Raw genomic sequence first — 27,830 nt, 5'->3', positions numbered from 1 at the left:
AGTTTTATCTTGGCTTAGTTCTGCACTTATATTGCTACTTGCTAGTAGGATGGGGCGTTTACCATAGTAGTTAGTGCATTGCAGTCTGCCTCACCCCTTAGCTTTTCATATCCACATTTTTGTTGCTGTGGGATATTTCTGGATTGGAGATTTCATATTGTATTGTATCGTAGTAAAATTATGGTCATACTAACATGTCTATCAATAGTGGTATTTATAATTGAAAATATTTAAAAATAACCCAGTTTTTTGGAGGGTCGTCGCTGGGTCGGTTTATTCTGAATGCTTTGGTGTTCATATATAATTGTTGCCATTCAGTAAATCCTATGCTTAACGTTAAACCAATAAGTTAAGTGTTGCAATCAATTAGTTAAATTAAAAAAGATCAATATTAAGCGCTGCAATCAATTAGTTAAGCAAAAAGTTAAACCACATTGCAATCAATTAGTTAAATTTAAAAAGATCAATATTAAGCGCTGCAATCAATTAGTTAAGCAAAAAATGATAACTTTCTAACGATCGTAATCGTTAACTCCAAAATCATAACTAATGACCATAAAACTATAACTATCAACCTAGAACCATAGTATCAACCAAAATATCCAACTATTGACCCAAAACAATATCTTTCTCAAAATTATAATTATTAATAAAAATCCATAATGATTAAGTCATAATTGTAACTATTTATCCAAGATTATTAATCGAAAATAATAACTATAAACCTGAAAATCATAATTATCTAAATCAATTACTATTAATCAAAAACTATAATTATTAACCTAATCATATAAATTTTATTGAAAATCATACGCTTTTTGATGGTTGAATTGAAGCGCCAAAAGACAAAAGTTTGTTGATAGCGATGAATCAATCCAAGTCAAGTTAAAATTGCGTTCAGGAATCTTGAAAAACAATTATGGTTTTGTACTAATAATTTATTTTTAGTTTAGTAGTTATGGTATTGGATTAATAGTTATAACTTTCAGATTATCACTTATGGTTTTCATGCAAAAAGTGACGATTCTGTAATAATAGTTAAGGTATTTGGATTATAATTTTTTATCGTTACTCTTTTGGTTAATATTTATATCTTTTTGATTAATAGCTATAATTTTCAGGTTAATAGTTATGATTTTAGGTAAAAGTTCAAAATTATTAGGTTAATAGTTATGTTTTGCTTGATAGTTTGAGGTTATCGATGAATATTTATGATTTTTAGGTTGATACTTAAGGTTTTGTATATCATTATAGTTTTATAATTACAAGTTATAATTTTTGGGTTAATATTAGTATTATTTTGGATTGTTTTGTATATCATTATAGTTTTATAATTACAAGTTATAATTTTTGGGTTAATATTAGTATTATTTTGGATTGGTAATTGTGATTTTGGATTAGTAATTAAACTTTTGAGATTAACGGATATGCTGGTTAATATTAGAGTTTTGGAGTGACAATTATGAGTTTTTGGATATTACCTATAGTTTTCGAGTTGATAATTGTTGTTTTAAATTAATAGTTATGATTTTAGATTAAAAGTTATTGTTTTTTGTTATTAGTATTCCGTTTTGTTTATGGTTTTGGATTGATAGTTATGATTTTTGGTTAAAAGTTAGTCAATCGATAATTCTGGTTTTTCGTTAAATGTTATGTCAATCAATAATTATGATTTTTGGCTAACTATTTTAGTAAAGCGTTGCCTGATAGATGCAAATGAGGATATTTGCTAACCTTATCTAATTGGTCTGACTTTAAACTTAACATTACACTGTCATTTTGAAGAAATTTTGTTCAAGCTTAATTCTTTTTTGACTTGGAGAAATAGCCGTGTTACTTTTCCTAAATACTTGATGGGAGTAATACAGCAAATTCTATAAAGCAATAGATCATAGCAATTGAGAATTTACTGAAATACAAATCATACGAGAATACTGAACTATTACATGAAAAGAGAATCTTCCTGGATCAAGAAACACTAATGTACCGGCTCATATATAGACTTCATATTTCCCCAACAGCTACATACTCTGCACTTCTTAGCCAATCCAATTAAAGGGCCAATCAGATTTCTAGGTCTTTTATCACTTCCTCCTACATCCCGGTGAGACCAGAATGCAAGGAACAAAGCTACTTGACACCGTTACTCTGGCAAGATACAAAAACCAATTCCAAAAATAATAGTAGTTCTCAATTCTATACAAAGGCTAGATGTAAAGACAACAGTCTCAAGAAAATGCAAGAAAGTCGGAGAAGAAAGGTATATCATAATCTGTAATCAGTCATAGATGTTCCTCAATGACAGCTTCAAAATTGCACAAATCCTACAGTTTGCTTGGTTGATTAAGACATCTCCCGGAATCTTTGCAGCGCTTTCTTTTGAATTAGAGTTTTGTAGCTGTCTCCTGGGTGCACTTCTAGGCTTGGGTCTACCTTTTTCTGCTGACTTCCCAAACCTGCCCTAGTATCAAATGATTGTGCCTGAACAGGCTCCACCATACCACTACCATCCTTCCCTAGACCCTGCATATAGGACAATATACCAAAACAAGAACAAGGACAACCAATACCCAGAACGATGTCAGTAAATCGGGATTCAACCACTCCACAAACAAAAGCTGATCACCGAAGCATCCTCCTTGTAGATATTATTAAGTATAGATTCAATTTGAAGAGGAAAATGAAGAATTAAACACAGCAGTTTACGTTTGCAAACACACAATGATGAACAATGCATCTGCGTACAAATAATAATGATGATGGAGCAATAATGAAAGAGGCAGGGAAAGAGTAATACCAATCCCTCAGTCCAGCCCATGTTGCGAAGCATCCGATTACCAACATTGCTTTCATCAATGGCTTTGTCAGATGGTATTACATCATAATTCTGTACATTGCTGTCAGCAGTTCCACGTCCACCAACACCCGGTGGAAACGGCATAGATCCCACATCTGATGCACCCTTTCTGAGCCCCACATCTTGATCTTGCCAATATATAAGTAAGCACACATTTCCACACCAATCAATAAATTATAGAAGGATTAAAATTAGCCGATTAACTCAGGTATGCATTGTTTTTCAATATTCCAGGATGATTTCAAGTGTAACCTCACTCCCTCACATAACAGATGGAAAGTATCAGCAACGACCTTTTGAGTTAATTTCATAAAGGTAAACTATTACTTCTGTTGACTATTGCTTGTCCTACTCTCTATATTGGTGAATAAATGTCACTACCACTGAATAAACAGTGCACACTACTAAACCAATTACCATCACTAATACCTTTTCTTTGTAGAAGCAAATAATTTTTTACTCTTCTAAATAGACAAAAATAATCTTTTTAGAGTCACTGGCAGCAAGACAGATCAATCATCATTCAAAAATAAAATCGCAGCTTACTTGGATCTCCTAACTCCAGGTCATCGTCACCATAAGAAGTATTTCCATACATCCTCCGTCTTTCAGCAGCTCGGTCTCGATATGCTGTTTGATGCTGCTCCCTCTGAACAGAAGCAGACTGCAAAGGTGTCTCAGAGAACCTCCTCCTTCCACTTGCAGAAGCTGAGGGTGGTGTATAGGTGCCTAGAGCAGAAATATCAGTTCTAAATGAAGTAGGTCCTTGCGTATCAGAACTTGCTGTAGCTATTGCAGCTGAGCCAGACGAAGATGAAGACGGAGTGGAGAGACCAGTCGTTCCTGAATAGACAGTATCAGATTTAATAACACCTCTACCAGATCCTCTAATTACTCCCATTAAGGAGCCTCCCGAGCTGTTGCTCACGGGACGAGGCATAACATCAGATTCCGAAACTGTGGGTTGACCAACTGATGTAGTCGAGAGGAACCCAGAACTAGCATTGGCATTCTCCTTTAAACCCACTACTTTTGGCTTCAAGGTCATAGAAATGGAGCTTTGACGGTCATCAACAATATTAGATTGACCATCATCCAGCGCCACACGGGGTGTTTGACCTTCATGACTCCTCTGCTTCCAAATAGACAAAACATTACTCATTTTCTTTTTGTTGGCTAAGATACTGCTCTTAGAAGCAAGTTTTATTTCTTTGGACTTCTCTTTCTCTCTCTTTTCAGCAGCCAATGCAGCTGAGGCAGCTGCCTGAACAGCATCCGGTAGAGAGGCAGGTTTCTCGCTTGAAGTTATTGTAGCGGCAGGAGCAGAGATCACTACTTTTCTAGTAGTGGCATTTTCTGTCTTGGGGGCTTCTGATTCTTTCTCCGGTGTCTTGTTAGCATTTTGATCAACACAAGGAACATACTGCTGAGTTTGTTGGTCATATGAGTACCATGCCCCATTATTGCCATCATAGTAAAGACCTGAATATTATGTCCATCAGGATACAATAAAAGTCCTTTACAGCATACTTGCCAATTATAACATGCTCTCTCGAAATTTTGGCCGAATCAAGATCCACCTTAAAGCGGTAGAGCCACTAATTTTTATTTTATTTCTAATAAAATTAAAATAAACAAAGAAGTCTACCCATTAATTGAAATGGCAAAACAGTAGAAATATCAGTTCAACAAAATCTCAGTTCGCAATATAGGTTTTTTTCTTTTTTTTTTTCCCCCCAAATTGAGAATTTTGATTTGCAGTTGAACTTAAAGATATTATATGCAATAAAGGTATGTTGCTTGAAATGTGTATATCAAAGCTAGGTGACATTTACGTTAAAATTTTCATGGTAATCTTTAAAATTCAGCTTAGATCTCCTCTCTCACATGCATCTCTACAAGAATCGGGCAGGCGGCTGGAGGCCCACACATTGGTGTCACCTGCCTTATGTTGCTACACCCATATTTCCAGATGCGTTTTTTCCAGTGCCTGGACTCTCCCCTCGCCTAGGTGCAGCCAAGGCATGCTTCTAGAGAACTAAGATTCTGACTTTCAGTTGATCTAAAAAATCTAGTAAATAAAAGTAGGTATAGAGGCGACGAAACAAAAGCTCACAAAGGAGGAATATGGGGGAAATAGGACATCAGCAGTTCAAAGTGTGCTTTAAAGCAGCAGAAATTGAGCAGTAGAAGAAGTTACGACAGAACACCACGGATCCATACGTAAAAAAAATATATTGGTACTGAGGAATGATCTGTCTGATCCAAAAGTCAATTGAACCCATCCAAATCTTCGATTTTTTTCCTTAAGATATTCTACACAAAAAAAAAAAATTGGCTACTTCAATCATCATCAGGCCCTTTTAACAAGTCACTTTTAAGGTCTAAAATCATATGAATGAACTATTAATTTAGCAATATCTTTGAAACTGTCAACTTTCACATTATACAAAACTTACCTTTCCAAAAAGAAACAAACAATATGTATTCACAAAAAGCATGACCGAGCATCACAATAGACAGACAAACCTGTATTTGGATCATAGTAGAAACCAGAGGCAGCATCATAATAGTAGCCTGATGCTTCATCCCACACAAAGCCAGATTGAGGAGCTGAACCATCATTTTGACCAGCTGCCTCTGCACCTTGCTGCTGGCCGCTAGCTGGTTGTTTGTCATCTGGGTTATATTCTTTGGGCGCCCAACCAACAGCATCGTACTGCATTATGGATGCAAGCCAGAATAAGTGTTTAGCAAAGGACAAACACACAATAGAAAAGGCATCGATTTACTTTGTGCTAAGGCAAACCTTAGAACTGACCAAAATCAAAGCAAGAATTAAGATACACAGAATTATAAAAACCAGATAGTAAGTTGTATTTCCTGATCAGAGTAACCAAGGATTACAACTCCTTACTTTCTAGAGGTAAGGGCTCTCCTACTCAGCTATTTTCTCACTCAATTTCTGCATATTAATCCTCTCTGTCCTATTGGCTATTTATTTGAGCTGGCCTGAGGTCATAACAAACTTCTGATAAGATTCCTTCACTTGCTCACATTCTTCTCCCTCGTGATAAGTGCAGTAAGATAGTTCAGGTTACTTATCACACTCTAGAGCCTTCTTTCTTCTTTCTCTTCCTGTGATAAGTGTACAGCAGGGGAGGCTTATATTGGGCCTTAGCACGTTGCTTGTTGGTAACTAAAGGATCCCGGCTCTTCCAATTATGCAAATCACTAAAAAGTACTACAATGTCTCTTTTTAGTTGCTACATATACCATACATGGATGACTCAATATAGATTCTATATTGTCCTTTTTATTATTACCTATATTATTCTAACCTATTTTACCTTTCAATTCAAATCCTACCTTCTCCCTCTTGACGGTAGTAGCATCTGCACTCTGCAGCCACTTATGACTAAGAATGTAACAAAGGACAAAAGGGATAGCTGCAGAAATATCTTTTCCAAACCACAGAAATGCAACAAATAATCAATCAGTTCATCAAGACACAATATAAAAAAGGGGACACCTTAGATACACATCAGCACCCAAAGAGCTGACATTTCTTCTCTTGCGTAATAATGCCTTTAGTCAAAACCAGCAGATGACTGATCTTACCAAACAGCTTTGTAGATGGCTAACACTATGAACTAACTGAAACAGCCATTACGGCACTACCAACAACTAACAATACCATCCGGCCAAGCAAGCCAACTGAACCAGCCGCCAACAAGTCAAAAACTAACAGCCAATTTCCATACGGGGACATAAATATATTATTGACTTCATTTCAAGTTCTCAATTGATGTTCATATGCCATACATTATCTGAAAGCGACTTTTTCACCATCAATATATCGAGCATAATAATCCAGCCAACTCCAAACTAAGAAGACATAAGGAGCCCCAAGACTGCAAATTGGCAAGCAAATTTAGACTCATAGCTCAATAACTGTGATACAGAAAGCTAGGAGGAACAATTGGAAACATTAATGACAAATTAAGAGGATGTCTATCGCTTTCCACCAATCCTCAACCCAAGAGGAAAAGGAAAAAGAGATTATTTTCTAATTATCACAACATTGACACTCTGAGACATGTTTCCTGGGTACAGGGCTGATCTCATAATCAGTCAAACTTTCATGTTAATACAATCTTACACTAATATTCTACCTGCTGAGCAAATGTTGCTGCCTCAATTGCAGCAGCAGCAAGGCTGCTTGAATGTGCAGAGGAACCTGACCCAGGACCAAGAATGCTTTTTGCATACGCCACACGCAGAATCTGACCATTCCTCTCAAGGTTTGTTCCATTGGTTGCTTCAAGGGCTTTAGTGGCATCCTCTACCTGTTCAAAAAGGCAAGACAAAATCTGAAGTATCAGACTGTGAATGATGGAATGTTCAGCAGCCATAGACAGCCAAAAAAACAACAAAAAAAGAACTAAAAAAAATTAAAACTAATACTTGATAATAGCTTTTCTCAACTACCAGCGGTAAACTTGTATTGACATAAAACCTTCCCCTCAGTGGTGGGTAAATAAATGAATACAAAAAAAATGACATACTGAATAGAAGTGAACAAATGCGAATCCTCTTGAAACGTGGGTAAATTTGTCTCTAACGAGACGAAGATCCTGCAAAATTACAGCAGCTGTTGTATCAGCTACACACCTTCAAGAGGCAGTCATCTACCCAAAGGTGTTAAGTACCTTGATTGGAGCATGTTTAGAGAACTCATAGCGAAGCATTTCCTCATCGGCATTCTCATCCAATCCGCGCACAACCAAAACATGAGTAGGCCCTGATATTACATCAACTCAGCAATCAAAATGATACAGTATGCAACTGATATTTGCAATTGTTACCAACCTGCCTCAGCTCCCTTTCTACTCAATGGTGCAGGACTTGATGACGACATGTCAGCTGAAGGAGCATCATCAGTCCGGCTCTCATTACACTGCATTTAGAGAGCACATCTATCTTAGTTCATCAGTAATGAGAAGACCTCATTTTCCTATTAAGCTTGAGAAAGCCCCACCGATTTTGGCTTTATGTTAAGGTGTACCATCCAATGTTGTAGAATTAAAAAACTACGAAGTAAAACAAAAAAAAAAACTAGCAGAATATAAGAACTATAATTTATCATGTAAGTGCTCGAGCCTTGAGCAGTACCTCCGCTCAGCAATACAACTCTGCCTCAAGGGTTTGTCAGCGCTTAAAAAGTAATGTAAACAGATTATCTGGCATCAAGATTGGTATCTCCAATTGTATAACAAAATGACATATACACACGATAACTAGTTCCTAGAAATATATTAGAGGTAACAATCAATTAAATTTATATGAATCATGAAGGGTACATCATCCACTGATATAATATAAGGGTTCTCAAAAATCTACCAGCGATATGGTCAATAAAACAAGAAAAAGATTACCTGAAAGCATGACACACGACGAGCAAAATTGACACACCCACAGATAGTACACATCCAATCAGAGGGTACTATGGAGCTTCTATGGCTGACATGGGAGGATCTCTGACCATCTTGTCCATAAGGTGGTCCCCCTGAACCGGTGGGCTTGCTACTGCATCATAACAAGAATTTCTTCAAGATAGAACAAGCTGATTATATTAAAAAAGATTGCAAGCAAATGACAATCCAAACAGAAACATAACTTATACCTATACTCGAACAGAAGTTTCCTTCCATCTACCACAAGACCTTCCAATCCTACCTTAGCCATCATCACCTGTGCTGCATCCTGTGACATCAAGCTCAGAAGTCAATCCAAGAAATAGTAAGAATAAAATATTCAGAAGCCAACAATGATAAGAGATTCAACCACTGATGGAAAATCAATAAAAGCAAATCCACGGGAAATGCCAGAATTCCGCTCCTTGATGACTCTAGCATGGCGCAGAGGACCCCACTCAGCCTGATAAAAGTATGTCACTCAGTTACACGTCAAACACGAGGGATATACAAGCTACTATCAGAAACGCAAAAAGAAAGGAACTGAATGACTGATAGACATACAAGAATTTGATACAGATCTTCTTCAGTAGTCTTCTGAGAGAGACCTTTTACAACCACAGTAGCAGAAGGTGTCTAGCAGAAAAAATCATTGTTAGCGCCTCCAGAACCAAAAGAACAAGGACCAAAGAAAACTTGAAGTAGTCTAAGCAAAAACATACCGCGGAATTTTGATCATGTCGTTTGTCTTCACGATCTCTATGTCTCTCAATCCTATCATACCGATCATCATAAGTATCCTCATGATGACTACGACCACGGCTACGACCTCTAGGTGACCTTGATTTGGAGCGATTATCACGACCATGAGACCTTGAACGGGAGCGTGAATGCCTTCTATAAGGACTCAAATCCCTTTCATGGCTCAAATCTCTCCTCTCACGTTCTCGGTCACGTGAACCACGCCGCTTCCAACTGTCATCCCTTCTGCTTCTATCATAATCAGAATCATGACTATGCCTTCCGTAATCATAATCTCTCTCCCGACTGTCATCTCTACGATTCCTATAATCATAATCATCAAAAGCATAATCATCACGTTCACGCATGCCAAATCGTCCAGCCCTGCAAAATCCATGATTTCGGCAGTGGTCAATACCAAGCAACGCGTCTCTAAAGTTACCAGCATCTGTTTGTACCTGTGACCATCACGGAAACTATCCATCTCATGATATGGCTCATGATATGACTTGTCATGTCTTCTAGGTTCCCTTTCAAGTGAGAACTCTTCTTCATATCCTCTCCTCCTTGCTTGAGGCCATAAACCAACTGGTTGGGGGGCCGCATAACTGTCCCTCTCAACATCCCGATGAAATGTGCCCCTTGAATATGCACTATCCCTGGGAAACCTTTCATCTAAAAATCTCCTGTCATCATAGGCACTGCCAGCCCTGCCAAGAAAGCATCATGTGGATCGATCAAAGGAAAATTACAATGAAAAAATAAAGATTTTTTAGGGATACAAAAACTAATTCATGGCGAAAGAAGGTTACATAGAGGAAAATAATTCAGTCAAATCTAAGGAAACTAAGCTAACATAAAGAATCTTTCAAAAAAAAAAAAGGTAACATAAAGAAGGAATTCAAACCATGTTTAGAGAGAGACATGCTAGAGGATGCATGATCAATTCATCACTATGTGCACAAACATATCAATATTTATCACCCACAAAGAATTTCCATTAGCCATGCTATCATTTTTCTCCATTAAAAAAACCCACAATAAATACATTGAACACTTCAAGACTCGAAGAATAACATGCCACAAGTTGCAAATGAAGACTAAAAGTGACACGAAGTATCAATGAAGACTATGTTACCCTTGTTCCAAGCACTCACCGATAGTTTGGTTCATGGACAGCACCATATGCCTCCAATGCCTGTGGAGTGAAGAGAATAAGTCATGTCAGCAAGAAACAGTGATGGTACAAACAGGGAAATGATTCCATATCCTCAATGTCCACGGCTTTCTCTCATTGTTCTCTAAGGATGAGATGCCAGAAAAAATGGACAATCACATGAGCCCTAATTCTTGTATTATCATGCCATATCCCATATCCCATATAGGTGATTAAAAAGGAAACCACAATTACGCTGTTATTTTCCCATCCATGCTGAAGACCATAGCGACCATCCATTTCTTGTGACACTTGCTGAAGTTAACCCTGCAAGGCTTGTGAATGATCTTTCAGAGGTTTCAGGATCAGGATGTTTGCAAAACTTTCCTGTAATGGATGCACAAACACACTGTTATGCCTTGATGAACCAAGCACCAATTGTCATGACACGGCCTTCCCTCCAGCGCAATCCTTATGGCCACATACACCCATCACATTTCATTTCTCTAAAAACAAGTTTCACCAAGTAAATACACCAACTAGCTAAGCCGACAAAAGTTCTTCTGGCAGGCTAAAAGATAAAATGAAACGTATGGTGTTCCCCTCTCTCCCTAAAGAGAGATGCACATGTGCATAACCATCAGCATCAACCAACTCAACTCTCACCTTGCTATCAAGTGCATATGAAAATATCTCTTAGAGAAACAAAGTTGGATCACAGGAATCCACCAACAGGTTAACATAAAAGATGGACCAGTTTTAGACGCATTAATTTGTCTAGAAACAGTGCAAACAAATTTTCAATATTTGATGGAAAACGTTCTCTAAAACATTCAATAATATTATTGAATTCAAACCTTGTTTGATGAGAGCCAGGTCCATACATGCATCAATCGTGGTATCATGGGAACTACAAATTCAAATAAACAATCTGTCCAGAGGCACCCAACTCCCAACTACAACAGCACCCAGTCAACATTGAGAACAAATCCACATTTAATATTCCATGGCACAAACAAATAGATTGCCAGCTAGGGAAGTAACAAGATGTTTAACAGCCACTGAAAATCAAACAAATTTTGTAGCATAGTAAATGAGGCTTTTATCCGTCTCGACAATTAAGGGGACTCTGAGCTAATATCATATTTAGGCCCCTGAAAATAGTAACTATTTAGCTACTACTCCATTTAACTCCAATTTATTAAAAGGTGAAGCGCCTAAAGATACTTGAATCAATAAGAGCTCAAAGTTAGAACTAAAACATTATTAATTAATTAAATGGTCCCATTGAACTTAAAATCCCTTTCTTGGGCTTTGTTCTAAATATGAAAGCTTGCAACAGAATCATACATCAGCAATTTAAAATAAAGTTCAACGCTATTCAAGAAATTCAAAATGGCTATCATTCAATTTTAGAGGCCTTGTTGAGCTTGCACAGCAAACAAATCAACCTAAAACAAAATGATAATAACTCAGCCGCTGCCGGCTGTCATACAGTTTCACGTCCTATTTATAGCACCCGAGTCGAATTGGTTTGCTATTACCCACCTAAATGTTATGTTAAAAATCTATCCTCACCAATTAACATTTTCGAACCAGTAATGATGTCAATGCCGAATTTCTTGAAAGTTTATACTAAACCCCTACCTTCCACAATTCAATAACCTGTATCATATTTTATTATCAACCACGAAAACACAAACAGTCGAAATTCTAAAAAGCTATGAAATCTTCAGGAAAAAACATCTTTTTTCCAATACCCCTTAACAAAGTAGACCCGTACGGCAACCGGGGTCTCCAACCATGTCCCTTCATCAAGAATCAATAAATTTCAAACCATTTTTTACCCAAACATGATAGCCATATGATGCAAATTTTTTCTTTTTGAGATGAATGATGCAAAATTTTATTGGGTATAAAAAAAAGGGACAAAATCATAATTCATAACTTGAACTCTGCACCTGCCAGTAAATTCGAATTGAATATAATCCAAAGCTTCGAGCATCGCAATTTCAACCGAAACATACAACAGCAAGAAAATAATTACCTTTGACCTGCAAAACGCAATTTTTGCCCAAAAAAGAAAAAACCCTAGCTCAAAAAATGGAAGATTTGAGAGCTTCACGAGTCGCAGCAACAAATTCCGAGGCTAATAGAAAGAATAGAATAAAAAAAAAAAAGGGAGCATCAAATTTTATGTGAGCTTAAGAAAACGGATTTTCGAATCTGAAATTTGGGAAGAATTGGGAGGGTACAGGATAACAAACAAAAGAAACGATGGTAGGGGAGAAACATGAGTTGTTCTTCTTACGTTCAGAAAAATTTTAACCAAAAACTGACTTCTTAATGAAACTTAGTTCCATACCTAGGCATGGGTCGGGTCGGGCCGAACCGTTCACGGGCTCGACCTGTAGGCTTGGGGAATTGACGGGGCGGGCTGTGTCGGGACTGAAATTTTCAGATTTGTCCACGATCTAGCTCGTGTTTTATGTTCGTTTTTTTTAAATTTTAGACAGTTTTAGTCTAAAAAACAAAGAAAAGGGACGTTCAACCCGCGGGCCATCTAGCAGCTCGTGCCGTTGCGGGCCTGAAATAAATTTTTTTGACTAACAAACTAACGGCCCACCTAGCGGACAACTGGTCGGATCGGGCGGGACCACGTGCTGGCTCAGCCCATGCCCACCTCTAAAAATTACTCTTATCTTCATCAACGAGTTGTCAGAACATGGATTTCTAATAGCGGTTTCAAGTTCGGATCAATTTTTTTTTTTTTGAGTGGAAAGCTAGGAACTTATATTGAATCAAAGTAGTGATACTTTAGGAAAGGTATCAAGCCATACAATCTCTAAATAACGAGGACAATCCCAATGAGCTAATAGGTGGGTAACAACATTACCCGCTCGTTTAACATGCGAAAAAGAAACATACTCAAAGTTCCCAACTAGCCTATGAATATCATCAAAGATTCTAAAAAGAGGAGCTACAACCTTCAACTTTGTTCTTCATTGAATTCACCACTATGGAGATAATATATTCAATAATATTAGATGATCACAACGTTTTGCTAGAAGCTAATTGTGGTTTGTTGGACTAATATGATTAGGGCCAACTTCTAGTATTATTGGGTCCTATGAGGTCACACAAGTAATAACAGTTGGATAATATCCAAACCCATTTGTGAAATGGGTTGGACGTTTTATGGTGGATGGAAAAGATGTGTAACTTATGAGTTTTATTAGGCTCATAATGTATATTATGAGGCCAATAAAACCTCATGAAGTTCACTTGTAACCACTCCTATATATTTGTATTAGGAGTTACATTGAGCATCTTTTGTGTGTCATCTTCTTAAGAGAAAAATCTGATTTTTCTCTCTAGTTTTCCTCCCCATATTTCGGCCCTCATACACCACCAAAAGCAAGTGAGTTTGTCTCTCTTCCGTACTAGCATACGTGGTGATCCAAGTGTTGTTGGTGGACCAACATTAGAGGAACGCGCTTGACGTTCTAAGGTGATCTCCACTAGAAGTTTGGTGGACAAGAGGAACATACGCATCAAAGGTATAATTCTATACTATTGTTTGATTCATACTAATTTATGCAATGATCTTGGATAGATGTACAAGTATTTGATACTTGATTTTCCGCATTATGCATCTAAGTTCCTACAGTGGTATCAGTTAGCCTATTGCATAGATTAATATGATCATGTTGATGCATGTTTTATTTCATTTTTTAATTCAATTAAGGGAGGGCTTTATATATAATTTATTTGCATAATTGATATTATGATATTAATTGATTGGAAACATAAAAATTGGATTTTTATGTATATATAAATATATATTATACTCAAAATTGAAATCTCACATCACAAAATATCAGATTTTGTGTGTTAGTTATGTTTTTTTTTAAAAACAAAATTGATATGAACCCTAATTTTTTCCCAAAACAATTTGTTGTAACTTCCATTCAATTATGCACAAGGGTTGATTGATAATTGAGAGGGAAGGGGAAGGCCGCCGGAAAATCGGCCGGCGTAGTGGCTGGAGCGCCGCCGGACTGTGGCTGGCGTGCGTGGTGGCTGGCGCGGGTCATATCCTGCGCTGGGCGCTGCTGTCGCGCACTTGTTGCCTGCGCTGTGCAGGCTGCCGGTGGTGTCGTGCCGTGGCCAGTCGCCGGTGCTGCCACGTCTGCGCGTCCGGTGGTGGGCCGCTGCTGAGGTGGCAGTGGTGCTGCACACTGCTGCCTTGGCAGCTTATTAAAAAAAATTTTTTTTTTGAGTATATTCCAATATTGCAAATAATTAATTAATGGTGATTAATTTTATATTTAAGTCATAATTGAATTAAAATAATGAGCTTTAATTTTATTAGTTAATTATATGTGATAATTGACTAGTTAATTTTAAAGGGGGTTACTAAGGAGTTAGTAACTATTTTTATTATTATTTTTATGATGTTAATTACATTTTAGGTTGTTAGTATTAATAGTTGATTAATTCTTCCATGCCTTTTATGTGGTTAGTCATCATGTTAAGTTTTTTTTTTAATATGATTAAATTATATGTGGTGCCTACAATTGCTTTAATTTTTCTTTAAGTTTAATATGATTAAATTTGTTAGATTAATATTTTAAAGCCTTTGTGAGACGAAATTCTAATATGATTAAATTTTGTCTTAAGGTACCAACCATAGGATTTAATGTGTGATTAAATCTTCAGTGTTATTATGTTTTAAAGTTGTTAAAACATGATAATTTATTTTAATAGTTGATTAAAATGCATGTTTTTATATATGATATTATGAATGCATGCGGTGACTAGTATGGCCCAAAACTTGGATAGAAAATACGATCTGCGTATCGTTAATGTATTTTTAATCTAAATACGATCTACGCATCGTTGGTATTTTTGTAATATTTTAGTTTATAATTCCAAAAATATTTATTCAAGTATTAATAAGAAGAATGGTGATTCAATCTTATCCTATGAAGCACAAGGATGGAGATCCATGGTGATTCAACAAGGGAGCCTAAAGAGTAGTCTTTAGGTTTAGGGGCCATACTAGGATCACATTTTATTTTATGCATTTAAATATTGCTTTTAAATGCTTTCTAAGTTTATTATGCTTGTGATTTAATTATTTAAATGTTCACTAGTAATTAAATCAACATAATAATTTACTTAGGTCCCTTAAATAAAATATTGGGTTTTTGCTATTCCAAATAAACACCTACTAAAACTTGATCGTTAGTAATAGGTTCGCCAAAGCAGAGTGTTACTTTCAATCTTGGGCTAAGTAGAGTAAATTTCCGAAATTTGCAAGTTTAGTTTGGTTTGGCCCAACAAAATCATCAAAACGGTTTTGGATTTTGTAGCAAAGTTTATGGGTTTTGTGTTTGGGTGACATCTCTGTCTAGGATTAGGAAGGCTCTCCCCAACGTTGTGGGTAACTTCCTTACCTGGGAGCGTAATCACCTTAGCAAACACCCATTAACTAAGATTACAAATGTTGTAATTAGTAAAGGAGTTTACTTACCTTTTAAACTTGGTTTTAAGTTGAGGCCAAAGTCCACTTATAAATCATGTTTGATAGGATCTTAGAACCACTTGATTCAAAAAGGGGACACGTTAAAATTGGTCAAGTGCATAGCTTTTATTTTAAAGTGTTTAAAATTTGTTAAAAGCTATTATGATAAACATACTTATACTTTTTGCATCTTCTATGTAGATATCATGTCTGGTAACAACAATAATTCACCTTTTAACTTACGTTCAATCCTTGAGAAGGATAAATTGAACGGGAACAACTTCCTTGATTGGGAAAGGAATCTAAGAATTGTTCTTAGGTCCGAAGGTCGAGAGGATGTTCTTGAAACCCCGATCCCAGTTTTAACTACTACCTCTACTGATGCTGAGAAAGAGGCCCATAAGGCCGTTGCAGAAAGGTCAGTAATTGTTACTTGCCTTATGCTAGCGGCTATGGAACCAAGCCTTCAAAAGAGGTTTGCAAGCTTGGATGCCTATAGCATTATCCGACAGTTGAAAACCATGTTTCAACAACAAGCTCGGATAGAGAGGTATGAAACTCACAAGGCTATTCTTGAGTGTTCGTTAGTTGAAGGCAAGCCGGTCGCCACTCATGTCTTCGAAATGATTGGTTATTTCGAAGCCATGGAGAGGTTGGGCTTTCCTTATAGCCAAGAGTTGGCTACTGACATCATTCTGCACTCACTTCATAAGGGGTTCAATACGTTTCGATTGAATTTCAATATGATGAGGGTGTCGAAAACCCTTGCTGAGTTAATGGGATGCTCATGACTGCCGAGCAAAACATCACTATTGACCTAAGAAGGAAGTTCTTATGGTTCAAAAGGAAAAGGGTTTTAAGAAGGAATGGGCTGGCAAGAAAAAGCAAGATAAGGGCAAGCAAGTTGCCACTAAGACTGCTATTAAGCCACAGGCAAAGGCAAAGCCAAAGGTGGCCGCAAATGCCAAGTGCTTCTATTGTGATCAAATAGGTCATTGGAAGCGTAACTGCCCAAGTACTTGAAGGATAAGAAGTCTGGGGCTTCTTCTTCAGGTATCTATGTCATTGACATTAATTTAGCAACTCTACTTCTTGGGTATTTGATACCGGTTGTGTTTCTCACATTACTTCGAATGTGCAGGGACTAAGAAGGAGTAGAACCTTGGCTAAAGGAGAGGTGGAACTGCGAGTTGGAAATGGTGCAAGAGTTGCCGCCGTTGCAGTTGGGACTTATAGTCTACCTTTGCCTTCTGGATTAATATTAGAGCTTAATAATTGTTATTACGTTCCTGCTATTACCAAAAACATTATTTCTATTCCTGTTTTGGATAATGAAGGGTTTTCATTTACAATTGAGAAAGGTTGTTTCTCTGTTTATTTGAATTCAATGTTTTATGCCACTGCTAAAGGTCTAATGGTCTATATTTCCTAGACTTAGACAAAGATGTCCTTAACATAGACAGCAAAAAACATAGATCAAGCGATACTAATCCTACTTACTTATGGCATTGTCGTTTAGGACACATAAACGCGAAACGCATTCAGAAGTTCATAAAGATGGACTTCTAACATCTTTTGACTTTGAGCCATTTGATGTGTGTGAATCATGTTTAATGGGTAAAATGACAAAGTCACCTTTTACTGGAAAGGGTGAAAGGGCCAGTGATCTATTGGGCCTAATACATACTGATGTATGTGGACCAATGAGCACAAAAGCTAGGGGAGGGTTTGGATACTTCATTACTTTTACGGACGATTTAAGTAGATATGGATATGTCTATTTAATGAAGCATAAGTCGGAATCATTTGAAAAGTTCAAAGAATTCCAAAATGAAGTCCAAAACCAGCTTGGCAAAACAATCAAAGCACTGCGATCCGATCGTGGTGGTGAATATTTGAGCCAAGAGTTTATGATCACTTGAAGAGTTGTGGAATTCTTTACAACTCACTCCGCCTGGAACACCTCAGTTGAATGGTGTTTCGGAAAGGAGGAACCGAACTCTACTTGATATGGTTCGGTCTATGATGAGTTTTGCTGATCTTCCAATATCCTTCTGGGGATATGCTCTCGAAACTGCTACTTTCACACTTAATAGAACTCCATCAAAGGCAGTAGATAAGACACCATATGAGATATGGAGTGGAAAAGTTCCAAACTTGTCTTTTCTACGTATTTGGGGATGTGAGGTTTATGTAAAGCGTTTACTTTCAGATAAACTCGCCCCTAAATCAGATAAGTGTTTCTTTGTGGGTTATCCCAAGGAAACCAAGGGCTATTACTTCTACAATCGCACTGAGGGAAAGTGTTTGTTGCTCGTCGTGGTGTCTTTTTGGAAAAAGATTTTATTTCCAAAAAGGCAAGTGGGAGTAATGTATTTCTCGAAGAAGTTCGAGAAGAGCAACAAATGGACATAGTTCATCCTATGTTAGAGACAACGACACAAGAGCCAGATGTTGGGCTTGAAGTAGTTCCTCCTTTGGAGGAATCTTCTCCCATAACTGACCAAGTGTTGGAGGACGTGCATCCCGTACACGAACCTCCTACTGTCCCACTCGAATCTAATTCGTGCGAAAATTCTCAAATTGTTGAGAAGAAAATTTCTCCTGTTGCAGCCCCTCGTAAGTCTAGTAGAACAAGAATACCAACCAAGAGGTTTGTTGATTTCTTGTTAACCGAAAATTCTGAGATAATGATTTTAGAATTTGAGGAACCTACTACTTACAAGCAAGCTTTGATGAGTGAAGACTCTGAAAAATGGCTTGAAGCCATGAGGTCCGAAATGGCATCCATGTTCGAAAATCAAGTATGGGACTTGGTAGATTTGCCCGTGGGTTACACCTATTGGTTGCAAATGGGTTTTCAAAGTGAAAACAGACAAGGATGGTAATATTCAGTTTACAAAGCAAGGTTGGTTGCAAAAGGGTTCAAGCAAGTTCATGGTATAGACTATGACGAAACCTTTTCACCGGTAGCCATGCTTAAATCCGTTCGGATACTCCTAGCGATCGCCGCCTTTTATGATTACGAGATTTGGCAAATGGATGTCAAAACCGCTTTCTTGAATGGGTTCTTGAAAGAGGATGTGTATATGACACAGCCGGAGGGTTTTGTGGATCCAGAAAATCCTAGAGCGTATGTAAGCTTCAAAAATCCATTTATGGATTGAAGCAAGCATCTCGGAGTTGGAATCTTCGTTTTGATGAGACAATCAAACAGTTTGGTTTTCTCAAAAACGGAGAAGAGTCTTGTGTTTACAAGAAGGAAAGTGGGAGTAACATAGTCTTCTTGGTCTTGTATGTAGATGACATACTTCTCATAGGAAACGACATTCCCATGCTTGAGTCAGTCAAGGAATGGTTAAAAAGTTGTTTTTCTATGAAAGCCTTGGAAACGCTGAGTACATTTTGGGGATCAAGATCTATAGGGATAGGTCTAAGAGGATGATCGGACTTAGCCAACGAACTTATATAGATAAATCGTCACTAAGTTCAACATGGAAAACTCTAAGAGAGGCTTCCTACCCATGCAACATGGAGTGTCGCTTAGCAAGACTCAGTGTCCTTCTGGGCCTGATGAGATTAAGCGAATGAGTAATGTTCCTTATGCGTCAGCTATAGGGTCCATTATGTACTCCATGATTTGTACTCGCCCAGATGTTTCATATGCCTTGAGCATGTGTAGCAGATTCCAATCAAATCCAGGTGACGCACACTGGAGTGCAGCTAAGAATATCCTAAAGTACTTGAGAAGGACTAAGGATAATTTCTTAGTGTATGGAGGTGAAAGTAAGTTAATTGTTGAGGGTTACACAGATGCAAGTTTCCAAACTGACAAAGATGATTTCCGATCCCAATCTGGTTTCATCTTTTGTCTAAATGGAGGGGCAGTGAGCTGGAAAAGTTCAAAGCAAAGCACTGTCGCTGATTCTACGACAGAAGCTGAGTATATTGCTGCAGCAGATGCAGCAAAGGAAGCCGTTTGGATGAAGAAGTTCATTCTGGAGCTAGGAGTAGTGCCTAGTGTTGGAGATGGTATTGTTTTACATTGTGATAACAATGGTGCCATAGCTCAGTCTAAGGAACCAAGATCACATCAAAGATGTAAACATGTACTTAGAAAGTTTCATCTCATTCGAGAAATCGTTGAGAGAAAGGATGTAATAGTTTGCAAGGTTCATACGGATAGCAATTCGCTGATCCCTTTGACTAAACCTTTGCCACATCCCAAGCATGAGAGTCATACTAGGGCTATAGGGCTTAAGCATATAGGAGAGTGGGTTTAATTGTGTACTATTTACTTTTAATTAGTTCACAGTTATAATTACTCGCTTTGATATATTATGTTTATGTTTATCAATAAAAGTTTTGTTCTTAATTAATCTTGGTTTAGTATTAAATAAAACGTTCAAAGTATTTTATAACGTTTGATAGAATTGTCAAATACGTGATTTGACAAATGGAACTCTATCTAGTGAACAGGAGTTATAATATACCTTAGTCCCTAGTTCGAATCATTAAGTTGAACGTAAATGATTCAATTTTATGGACTAGACTGCAAGTTGATTGATAGCGCAGTTTTATGGGCTATAGGGACATGGAGATGTCTAGTCATTTGCATAGGCTTGTATAGTTGATACACGCTGGGCAGACCTAGTGGGAGTTCTCTAAAAGGTTTATGACACTACTACAAAAAGAGTATTTTCTCAACACTATTCCCTCGACACTATGTTAAAGCGTTCTTCGTGTATTTATTATTCTGTGTTTTCTCGACACTTTTGTGTGTCTAGAAATATTCTCAACACATAAAAGCGTCGAGATTGGTCACGTGCCAAGCGTGTGACCATTTACCCGCGTCGTTTAAATTTTGGGAAAAATCATCATTTGCCCGCTCGTTGAAATTTTGGGGGAAAAAAGCGGTTGTCTTCATTCACTTCAATATTTCAGAAAAGAGGAAAACTAAAAAGAAAAGAAGAAAATTAAACCCTTCAGTCACAGACATATTGTAGGTCTGTAGCAAGGCACTTATCCCACGAACTCCATTCTTGTTCATCTTTTCCTCCAAAAAAACCTAAATTAGAATAAGAAAAAGCTATTGTTATCTCAATTTAAAGCAATGAGCTAATCTTCAAACAATCAATTTTGTTATGGCACTAATATTTGTGAAGGGTGTCCAATCATCTTCTCTGATTTTTACCACCAAGTAGTTTCAGATCTGCAACAATTGAAAACGAGCATGAGGTATTCTGTATATCTCAATTGTATAGTTTCGATTTTTTTGATTTATTGTTATTAATTTGTCACAAGTTTTTTGAATATCTTCAATTATCCTATAGGGTTTTCGGTTAAATTTTGTTGGGATACTGGATATGCATTTCCGTTTGATGAGGTTTATTGTTGTTCAATTTAGTATATATTGGATTACAAAGTGTTAAGTTTGCTTTGCGTTTGATGAGGTTTATGTGATTTTTTTTGTTATAATACTCTAATTTTGTTTTAATTCTATTGTACGATTGGCTAGTCGGAAATATGTGGACAATTTAGGAGATGGGCAAGTTCTGCTGGACTGTCATTAGCAGTCAGTCTAGTGCAATCTTTTGTATGGTGAAAGAAGAACTTCTTTGGTAGGGATACAATTAATTTTTTAGAAGCAATTTGTCTTCTTGAAAGGATATATTGTTATACATTTACGTTGCAAAAATTGTTTGCGGTTTCATCTGGTACGTGGTAAATTTGGTTTTCAAGGATTACAAATTATTGCTCACTATGGAATCCCTTCTACGGCTTCCTGTCTTGCTTACGATCCCATTCAGCAGCTTTTGGCAATTGGAACTTTGTAAGTTGAACTCTGTCGTCGTTTTGCTAATCTGTGTTATCATTATACTACTACCATACCAATATGCTTTCTATGAACGGTTAATCCTGATGTATCACTTATGAGTACACATGTATATATAATGATCGTTTCAACGTTATTGAGAACAAAATTACTGATAATTTTTAGTAATGATTAGGTTGTTGCCACACATTCTATCTCTTGCTCTCTGTCTCTCTGAACTTTCTTGCCTCTCTTTTTGGCTTTTTCCCCTTCTATATGTCCAGAAGAAAAGAAAAGAAAAAACTACTCGATTATTGCTGTGTGTTTTTGTTGTAGTTTAGGTATCGATTTTGTACTGTTTGTGCTGCAGTTTGCTGCAGTTTTGGGGCTATGAATGGGGTTGTTTTTGGCTTCTCATATCATCTTAATAGAGTATTGTTATGGCTACTGCCACCCCCTCTCCTAGGTACTGCCCTCCCCCTATACCCCCTCCCTCTTTCTGCCAACCCTGCTAGCTGCTGCCCCCCTCCCCCTTTCTGCCAACCCCTAGCTACTGCCAACCTACCCACAATGTAAGAGACAGATGAAAAGCTCTTGCTAAATGGTATCTATCATCATCTCATCAATGGCCTTTTGGCACTAATATGATGCAAATTGCTATTAGAATAAACTGTTCTCAAGAGCATCTACTTTCATTCTACCACAATCTAAATAAGTAGTAACTTTAGATAATGTAAAAACAAAGATTATTGACAGCTTTTCAAATGCCCCTCATCCAGTAAAGGGGGCATTTGGTTCAAAAGGTTGTAATGGAAGGTATGAGAATGAGAATCCCATGTTCTGTTATACAGTTAAAAGGTTCTAAAAGATAAAGAAACCTATAAACATTTGTTGTTGCATGTCTTGAAGCAGATCCAGTAATGCTAAAAAAAGAATACATGTTGTCAGCAAAATAATGGGCCAGCAACTAACAGAACACAGGGAAACCTTCAAGGAAAAGAATGAAGCCTTTCATAAGGCACAACACACACCTCAAATTGAACTTTTGTAATCAGAAGATGCAACAAGAATATCAAGGCAACATGAACTTAAGGGGCCTATTGGTTCCACTTCCATTGACCAGTTTCATGGGCTTATTTGTAAATAAACTAAGTTAATTCGGTTGTAACTTTAGTAGTAACAGTGCGTCATTAAGCTTGGAAGTGAAAGTAATTATACTTGGTCACATGTATGTTAAGTTCCCTATATGCTATTATTTTCCTTATTTAGTTAAGTTTCCTATAAGTTGCAGATACAAAAAGGAGTTCGATTAACATATTTATATATTCATAAGTTCACCACTGGAAGGTTGGACAATTTTGATTAAACTTTTGTGTTTGGCTTCAAGCTCTAACAGTGAACCAGATTCAAAAGTGAATCCAGAGCCAGAGTTTTGTTTCTCCTTCATTGGAGATTTAGAGCAGTTACTAATTTATCATTCAAACCCTTAAAGCCAGCGTGACACGATTTGTATCATACAGATCCTTGTCTATAAAGTTCCTCCAAGCCTTCCCATTCCTTACCCTTCATCACGAAGATAAATATTGCAGCACACCAAGAGGCAAGACAGACTGGCCGGATTAATTCAATGCGATTTGAGTTTTGCTCACCTGAATTATAGCTAGAAGGGGCACCTGGAGATCCTTATAATCTTCCGAAGTAAAGACAATTGCCTGTAAAATTTGCATAAAGATCAGAACACTTATAGGTTGCCTGTCAGAACATTATAAAATTCCCAATTGCAACGCCAGAGCCAGATTGGCAGTATAAATTTGCATGCTCTCTTATGTTCACAGAAAGATGAAAGGTTCCCAGGTTCAGTACAAACTCATAAAACATAAAACACTTGGTCACATGTATGTTAAGTTCCCTATATGCTATTATTTTCCTTATTTAGTTAAGTTTATTTTCTTCTGTATTCTTCACTTTTGGTGCTTTAAAGAGCAGATACAAAACTGCATCAGATTGCTAACTGACAATAATCATTAATGATCTCATACTATATACACATTAAGCTTATAATTAAACATGCTATAATCAAACCTAATTAAGTTTACTTAACCTAGATTATGTACCACTTAATTTTGTTGCTTCCATATATATATTGCTAAAATGATATGTACAGGTGAGGATTTTTTAAGCTTCTGCTAGGTTTTTTAAGCTTCTGCTGGGTTAAAGTTCCAGAATGAATACTATCCTTCGTCTCTGGTTTTGATATACTAGTTTATCCTTAGTTAAGAACTTAGATATACTGTAGATCTTGTCTTCCAAATGTTTATTGTCAAATTTTGGCTAGTAGAAGGATTTTGACATTCCTAGTTTTCCACATTGCTAACCTACATTGCTCTTGTAACCTTTATGATGTATTTTCCATCTTGACATGAATCTTACAAGTATACTTTTTGTGATGAGGTGCAGTCATATCAATTACTAATGATGGTTAGCAGTGTGAACTATCCCCTTAAAATTTAGGAATTTTTTGAGTGTTGTCGACTTTGCAGCACTACCATATGCCCTTTGAGCAGCCTCTAATTACCTTATATGTTTTCAGATGTTTCCTTGTAAAGAGTCTTGGATTCTTGCTAATGGGTGCTCCTAAGCAAAAGTATATTTTCTTTGGCAGATTCTAAGGGTGAACTTCAGTTGATGAGCGGTTCAATTCAGTCCATAGACGTTTGGCACAGTCGTGGTGTTAGGTACCATGTGCAGTTTAATAGGTTCTACCAACCAATTAGGAAAAATCAAGTTGCTTACTAGTTACCTATTCTTTTCTTTTGTCATTAACTAACTTTTTTTACATTTTTTATAATTGATCATCACTATAATATATCACATTATATAAGATTACTTATGTCATTCTTTGTTTTATTTCAAGGATCAAGATGATGGTGAAGGAAAAGAAGCCAAGGATCCATTAAATTAGTACAACTCGTAAAGCTATTAATGATTTGAAAAGGCTTTGTAAAAGATATATTTCTTTTGTTATGTTTTTTTATAAGGTTTTAAGAAGTTGATAGTAGACATTATCTAATTGACTTATTTGTGATCGAACAGAATATTTTAGTGTGTATTTAATCATTAGTTAATTAAGACAGATATTAATATTATTATATATATTATTGGTCATTTCTACTTAAGTATTATTTTTTATTGGAAAATCGCTTATAATATATTATATTTGATCCATATCCAATTAAATAATGGCTATTATTATTAGATGTTTTTTCTAAGCTAAAATCTCGACACTTTTTCGTGTTAAGAGTTCTTTTGGCTCTAAAAATTTATTTGTGGAGGTAAAATAATCTTGACGCTAGAATGTATCTAGAGCATATTGCGCGACGCAGAAAAGCGTTGAGAAACCCAACACAAAACAGCGTCACGCATATTTCAAGACGCAAAAAAGCGTTGAGAAACTCAACACAAAAAAGCGTCACAAGTCATACTAGACACGTCTCTGCGTTGGGAATCTCAACGCAGGAAAGCGTCGAGAATTCTCCACGCGTGAAATCTCGACGCTTTTAGAATGCGTTGAGAATCAATTTCTCAACGCATTTTTCCGTCTCGAATATTGTAGAAAAGCGTTGAGAAAACACTCCTTTTCTAGTAGTGTGAGACTCTTATTAATATATTTAGTGGATTCCTTTGACATGAGTATGAAAGTGTTCTTACTTAAGGATTAGTATGTTCTTGACGCTGCAAAACGCCGTGCCGTAAAAGGAGGTTATAAAAGCAGCGATAGGAACTGCTATGAATTGAGTGGGAGCTTTGGTCATACAAGATTCGATCAGTCCTCCTAAGAGTTAGGATTGGTGTCTTGGCCTCTTGAAGAGTGAGAACTGAAAATGCATGGCCGTGCTCAAATGGATTAAGAAGTTAATCATTTGTTTCAACAGTTCGAACTCATATTTCAAGGAACGACTTGAATATTGGTATGATGAACATATGATGTTATCATATCATCAAGTTAGACATTAAACGACTTAAGGAGTTTGAAGGTTACACACTTGTTCTTAGAAAAGTGGGAGATTGAAGGATTTTGTCCTCGATCAAGTGTAATAAACTAAATAATATTAGGATAAGTTATGGAGATAATATATTCAATAATATTAGATGATCACAACGTTTTGCTAGAAGCTAATTGTGGTTTGTTGGACTAATATGTTTAGGGCAACTACTAGTATTATTGGGTCATATGAGGTCACACAAGTAATAACATTTGGATAATATCCAAACCCATTTGTGAAATGGGTTGGACGGTTTTATGGTGGATGGAAAAGATGTGTAACTTATGAGTTTATTAGGCTCATAATGTATCACATTATGAGGCCAATAAAACCTCATGAAGTTCACTTGTAACCACTCCTATATATTTGTATTAGGAGTTACATTGTTGAGCATCTTTTTGTGTGTCATCTTCTTAAGAGAAAAATCTGATTTTTCTCTCTAGTTTTCCTCCCCATATTTCGGCCCTCATACACCACCAAAAGCAAGTGAGTTTGTCTCTCTTCCGTACTAGCATACGTGGTGATCCAAGTGTTGTTCGTGGACCAACATTAGAGGAACGACGCTTGACGTTCTAAGGTGATCTCCACTAGAAGTTTGGTGGACAAGAGGAACATACGCATCAAAGGTATAATTCTATACTATTGTTTGATTCATACTAATTTATGCAATGATCTTGGGATAGATGTACAAGTATTTGATACTTGATTTTCCACATTATGCATCTAAGTTCCTACAAATCATGCTGCCATAGCTTCAGCCAAGGTGGCATCCCATTTAGCCGCTACTCGTTTCATTACAAGGAAAACCACTTCTCCAATGCTTCTCCTCAATATCAAACCCAAACCAATCTCCCCATTCTCACTCACATGAGCATCAAAATTCGCATTTAAAAATCCAGCTACTAGGGGGCACCCACTTGTGGGACTAAACCAAACACCCATCACAGGCCGAAATACATGCTCAGCATATGCACAATACTCGTCCACCAGTCTCGAGAAATTACAAGCCACCTCAACTCAATTCAATATTTGATTCTCAAAGATAAACTTATTTCGGCAAAACCAAGCATCCCACATCAAGGGACACAACACGCGCAACTCATCTCGCGACACCTTGCTTGCCAACCATTCGAAACACTCATAGAAAGAAGAACGAGGAGCATAAGCTATAAGGGAATAAAATCCGCTAACCAGCCATATGGCTTTGGCCTGGGTACATTCGAACATGGCATGAAAGATTGTCTCTTGTTGATCACCACAAATCACGTAGGTGAATAGCGAATGTGACGAAAGTAAAGCCTTTCTTGAACAGCTAGGCTACCTTTGCATGCTCACTTATAAAGTGAACCATCTTCGATGGACATCAATACTCCATACTATCCTCCAAAGCTTTGATTCCACTCACCAAGTTGAATTTCCCACGCTCGGATGTGGCCAAGACGAGCTAACCAGTAACATGATATTACGAAAAACAAACTGTTCGCAGTAGGCGGTAGGCCACCAATACAAATGGTCCTCAGGCTAAAAACGTGAGAGGGGTATTTTCAAAACCATGTCCCATTCCTACTCAATGAATGTTAGATGCACGAGATCAACATCCCGACCACCTCCCTCATAATCACTAGTAGAACAATTGCTTCTTGCTGCGATGGTATTGATGCGGTTTTACCGATACGCAACAATAAATCACGTGAAAAGAAAAGGTAAAATATAGTATAGACTTATTGCTGCAATTTCCAACCAAAACCGCAGCAATAGGTCTCAATAGAAAAAAATTCAAATTTGGGAGACTGTTTGACCAGATCTATTGCTGCGGTTTTCAGCCGAAACCGCAATAATAGATTAGAATATTATTTTTTTAATAATATTTGAACCTATTAAAATGCGTGAAAATTTTAAAAAAAGGTGCAATAAACTTATTGTTGTGGTTCATAGGCAAAACCGCAACAATAGATTCATCTAGGGTTTGAAGTATAGGCGTCGTTTAATTCCCTCCTCACATATATATTCATTCATCTTCCCTCCTTTAATCTCTTCTGTTTCAAGGCCTCTGCATTCTCTTTCCTTCACTCCTCTGTCTTCTCCTTTTCTTTCCTCTCACTCCTCTTATCACCGTCGCAATCTCCTCACTCCTTCCTTTGCCTTCCCCTTCGATTCTTCTTCCACTTTTGCTGGAAACCGTCGAGTCTCACACTCACTCCTCGAAAACAC

At 37.0% G+C, this 27,830-nt stretch overlaps 2 protein-coding genes and 2 long non-coding RNA genes across 15 annotated transcripts; 3 read left to right on the top strand and 1 right to left on the bottom strand.

Moving 5' to 3' along the window:
- Window positions 1–1,889: 1,889 nt before the first annotated feature.
- Window positions 1,890–12,561, bottom strand: LOC104883525 (SUPPRESSOR OF ABI3-5). Of its 12 annotated transcripts, none has more exons than XM_048634609.2 (17): window positions 10,487–12,560; window positions 10,233–10,273; window positions 9,534–9,785; window positions 9,057–9,459; window positions 8,899–8,970; window positions 8,705–8,797; window positions 8,544–8,623; window positions 8,296–8,446; window positions 7,730–7,817; window positions 7,570–7,661; window positions 7,426–7,494; window positions 7,033–7,206; window positions 5,387–5,576; window positions 5,081–5,173; window positions 3,404–4,339; window positions 2,798–2,985; window positions 1,890–2,523 (listed from the first exon to the last, which is right to left on the bottom strand). In XM_048634609.2, the coding sequence occupies exons 1-17, from the start codon at window positions 10,529–10,531 to the stop codon at window positions 2,344–2,346; spliced, it is 3,147 nt and encodes a 1,048-aa protein (XP_048490566.1). In that variant the 5' UTR covers window positions 10,532–12,560; the 3' UTR covers window positions 1,890–2,343. The 12 variants fall into 12 exon arrangements, with proteins under 12 accessions (XP_048490566.1, XP_057247128.1, XP_057247129.1 ...); XM_057391145.1 differs by having other exon boundaries at window positions 2,798–2,979; XM_048634606.2 differs by having other exon boundaries at window positions 2,383–2,985; window positions 10,487–10,618; window positions 12,279–12,560.
- Window positions 12,562–13,733: 1,172 nt separating this feature from the next.
- LOC130589864 (uncharacterized) lies at window positions 13,734–16,552 on the top strand. Its single transcript, XM_057391481.1, has 2 exons — window positions 13,734–13,791; window positions 15,963–16,552. The coding sequence occupies exon 2, from the start codon at window positions 15,968–15,970 to the stop codon at window positions 16,550–16,552; it is 585 nt and encodes a 194-aa protein (XP_057247464.1). The 5' UTR covers window positions 13,734–13,791; window positions 15,963–15,967.
- Window positions 16,553–16,774: 222 nt separating this feature from the next.
- Window positions 16,775–17,138, top strand: LOC130589631 (uncharacterized). The gene is made up of 2 exons (XR_008967190.1): window positions 16,775–16,814; window positions 16,903–17,138. It is a non-coding gene; the product is annotated as an uncharacterized LOC130589631 (long non-coding RNA).
- A 6,706-nt stretch (window positions 17,139–23,844) lies between these two features.
- Window positions 23,845–24,752, top strand: LOC109135561 (uncharacterized). The gene is made up of 2 exons (XR_007269017.2): window positions 23,845–24,311; window positions 24,491–24,752. It is a non-coding gene; the product is annotated as an uncharacterized LOC109135561 (long non-coding RNA).
- Window positions 24,753–27,830: the final 3,078 nt, after the last annotated feature.

Source organism: Beta vulgaris, chromosome 8 (assembly GCF_026745355.1).
Source record: "Beta vulgaris subsp. vulgaris cultivar EL10 chromosome 8, EL10.2, whole genome shotgun sequence".
Taxonomy (NCBI): Eukaryota; Viridiplantae; Streptophyta; class Magnoliopsida; order Caryophyllales; family Amaranthaceae; genus Beta; species Beta vulgaris.
The sequence above is the reverse complement of the archived record's forward strand: the minus strand, read 5'-3'. Positions and strand labels throughout refer to the sequence as shown.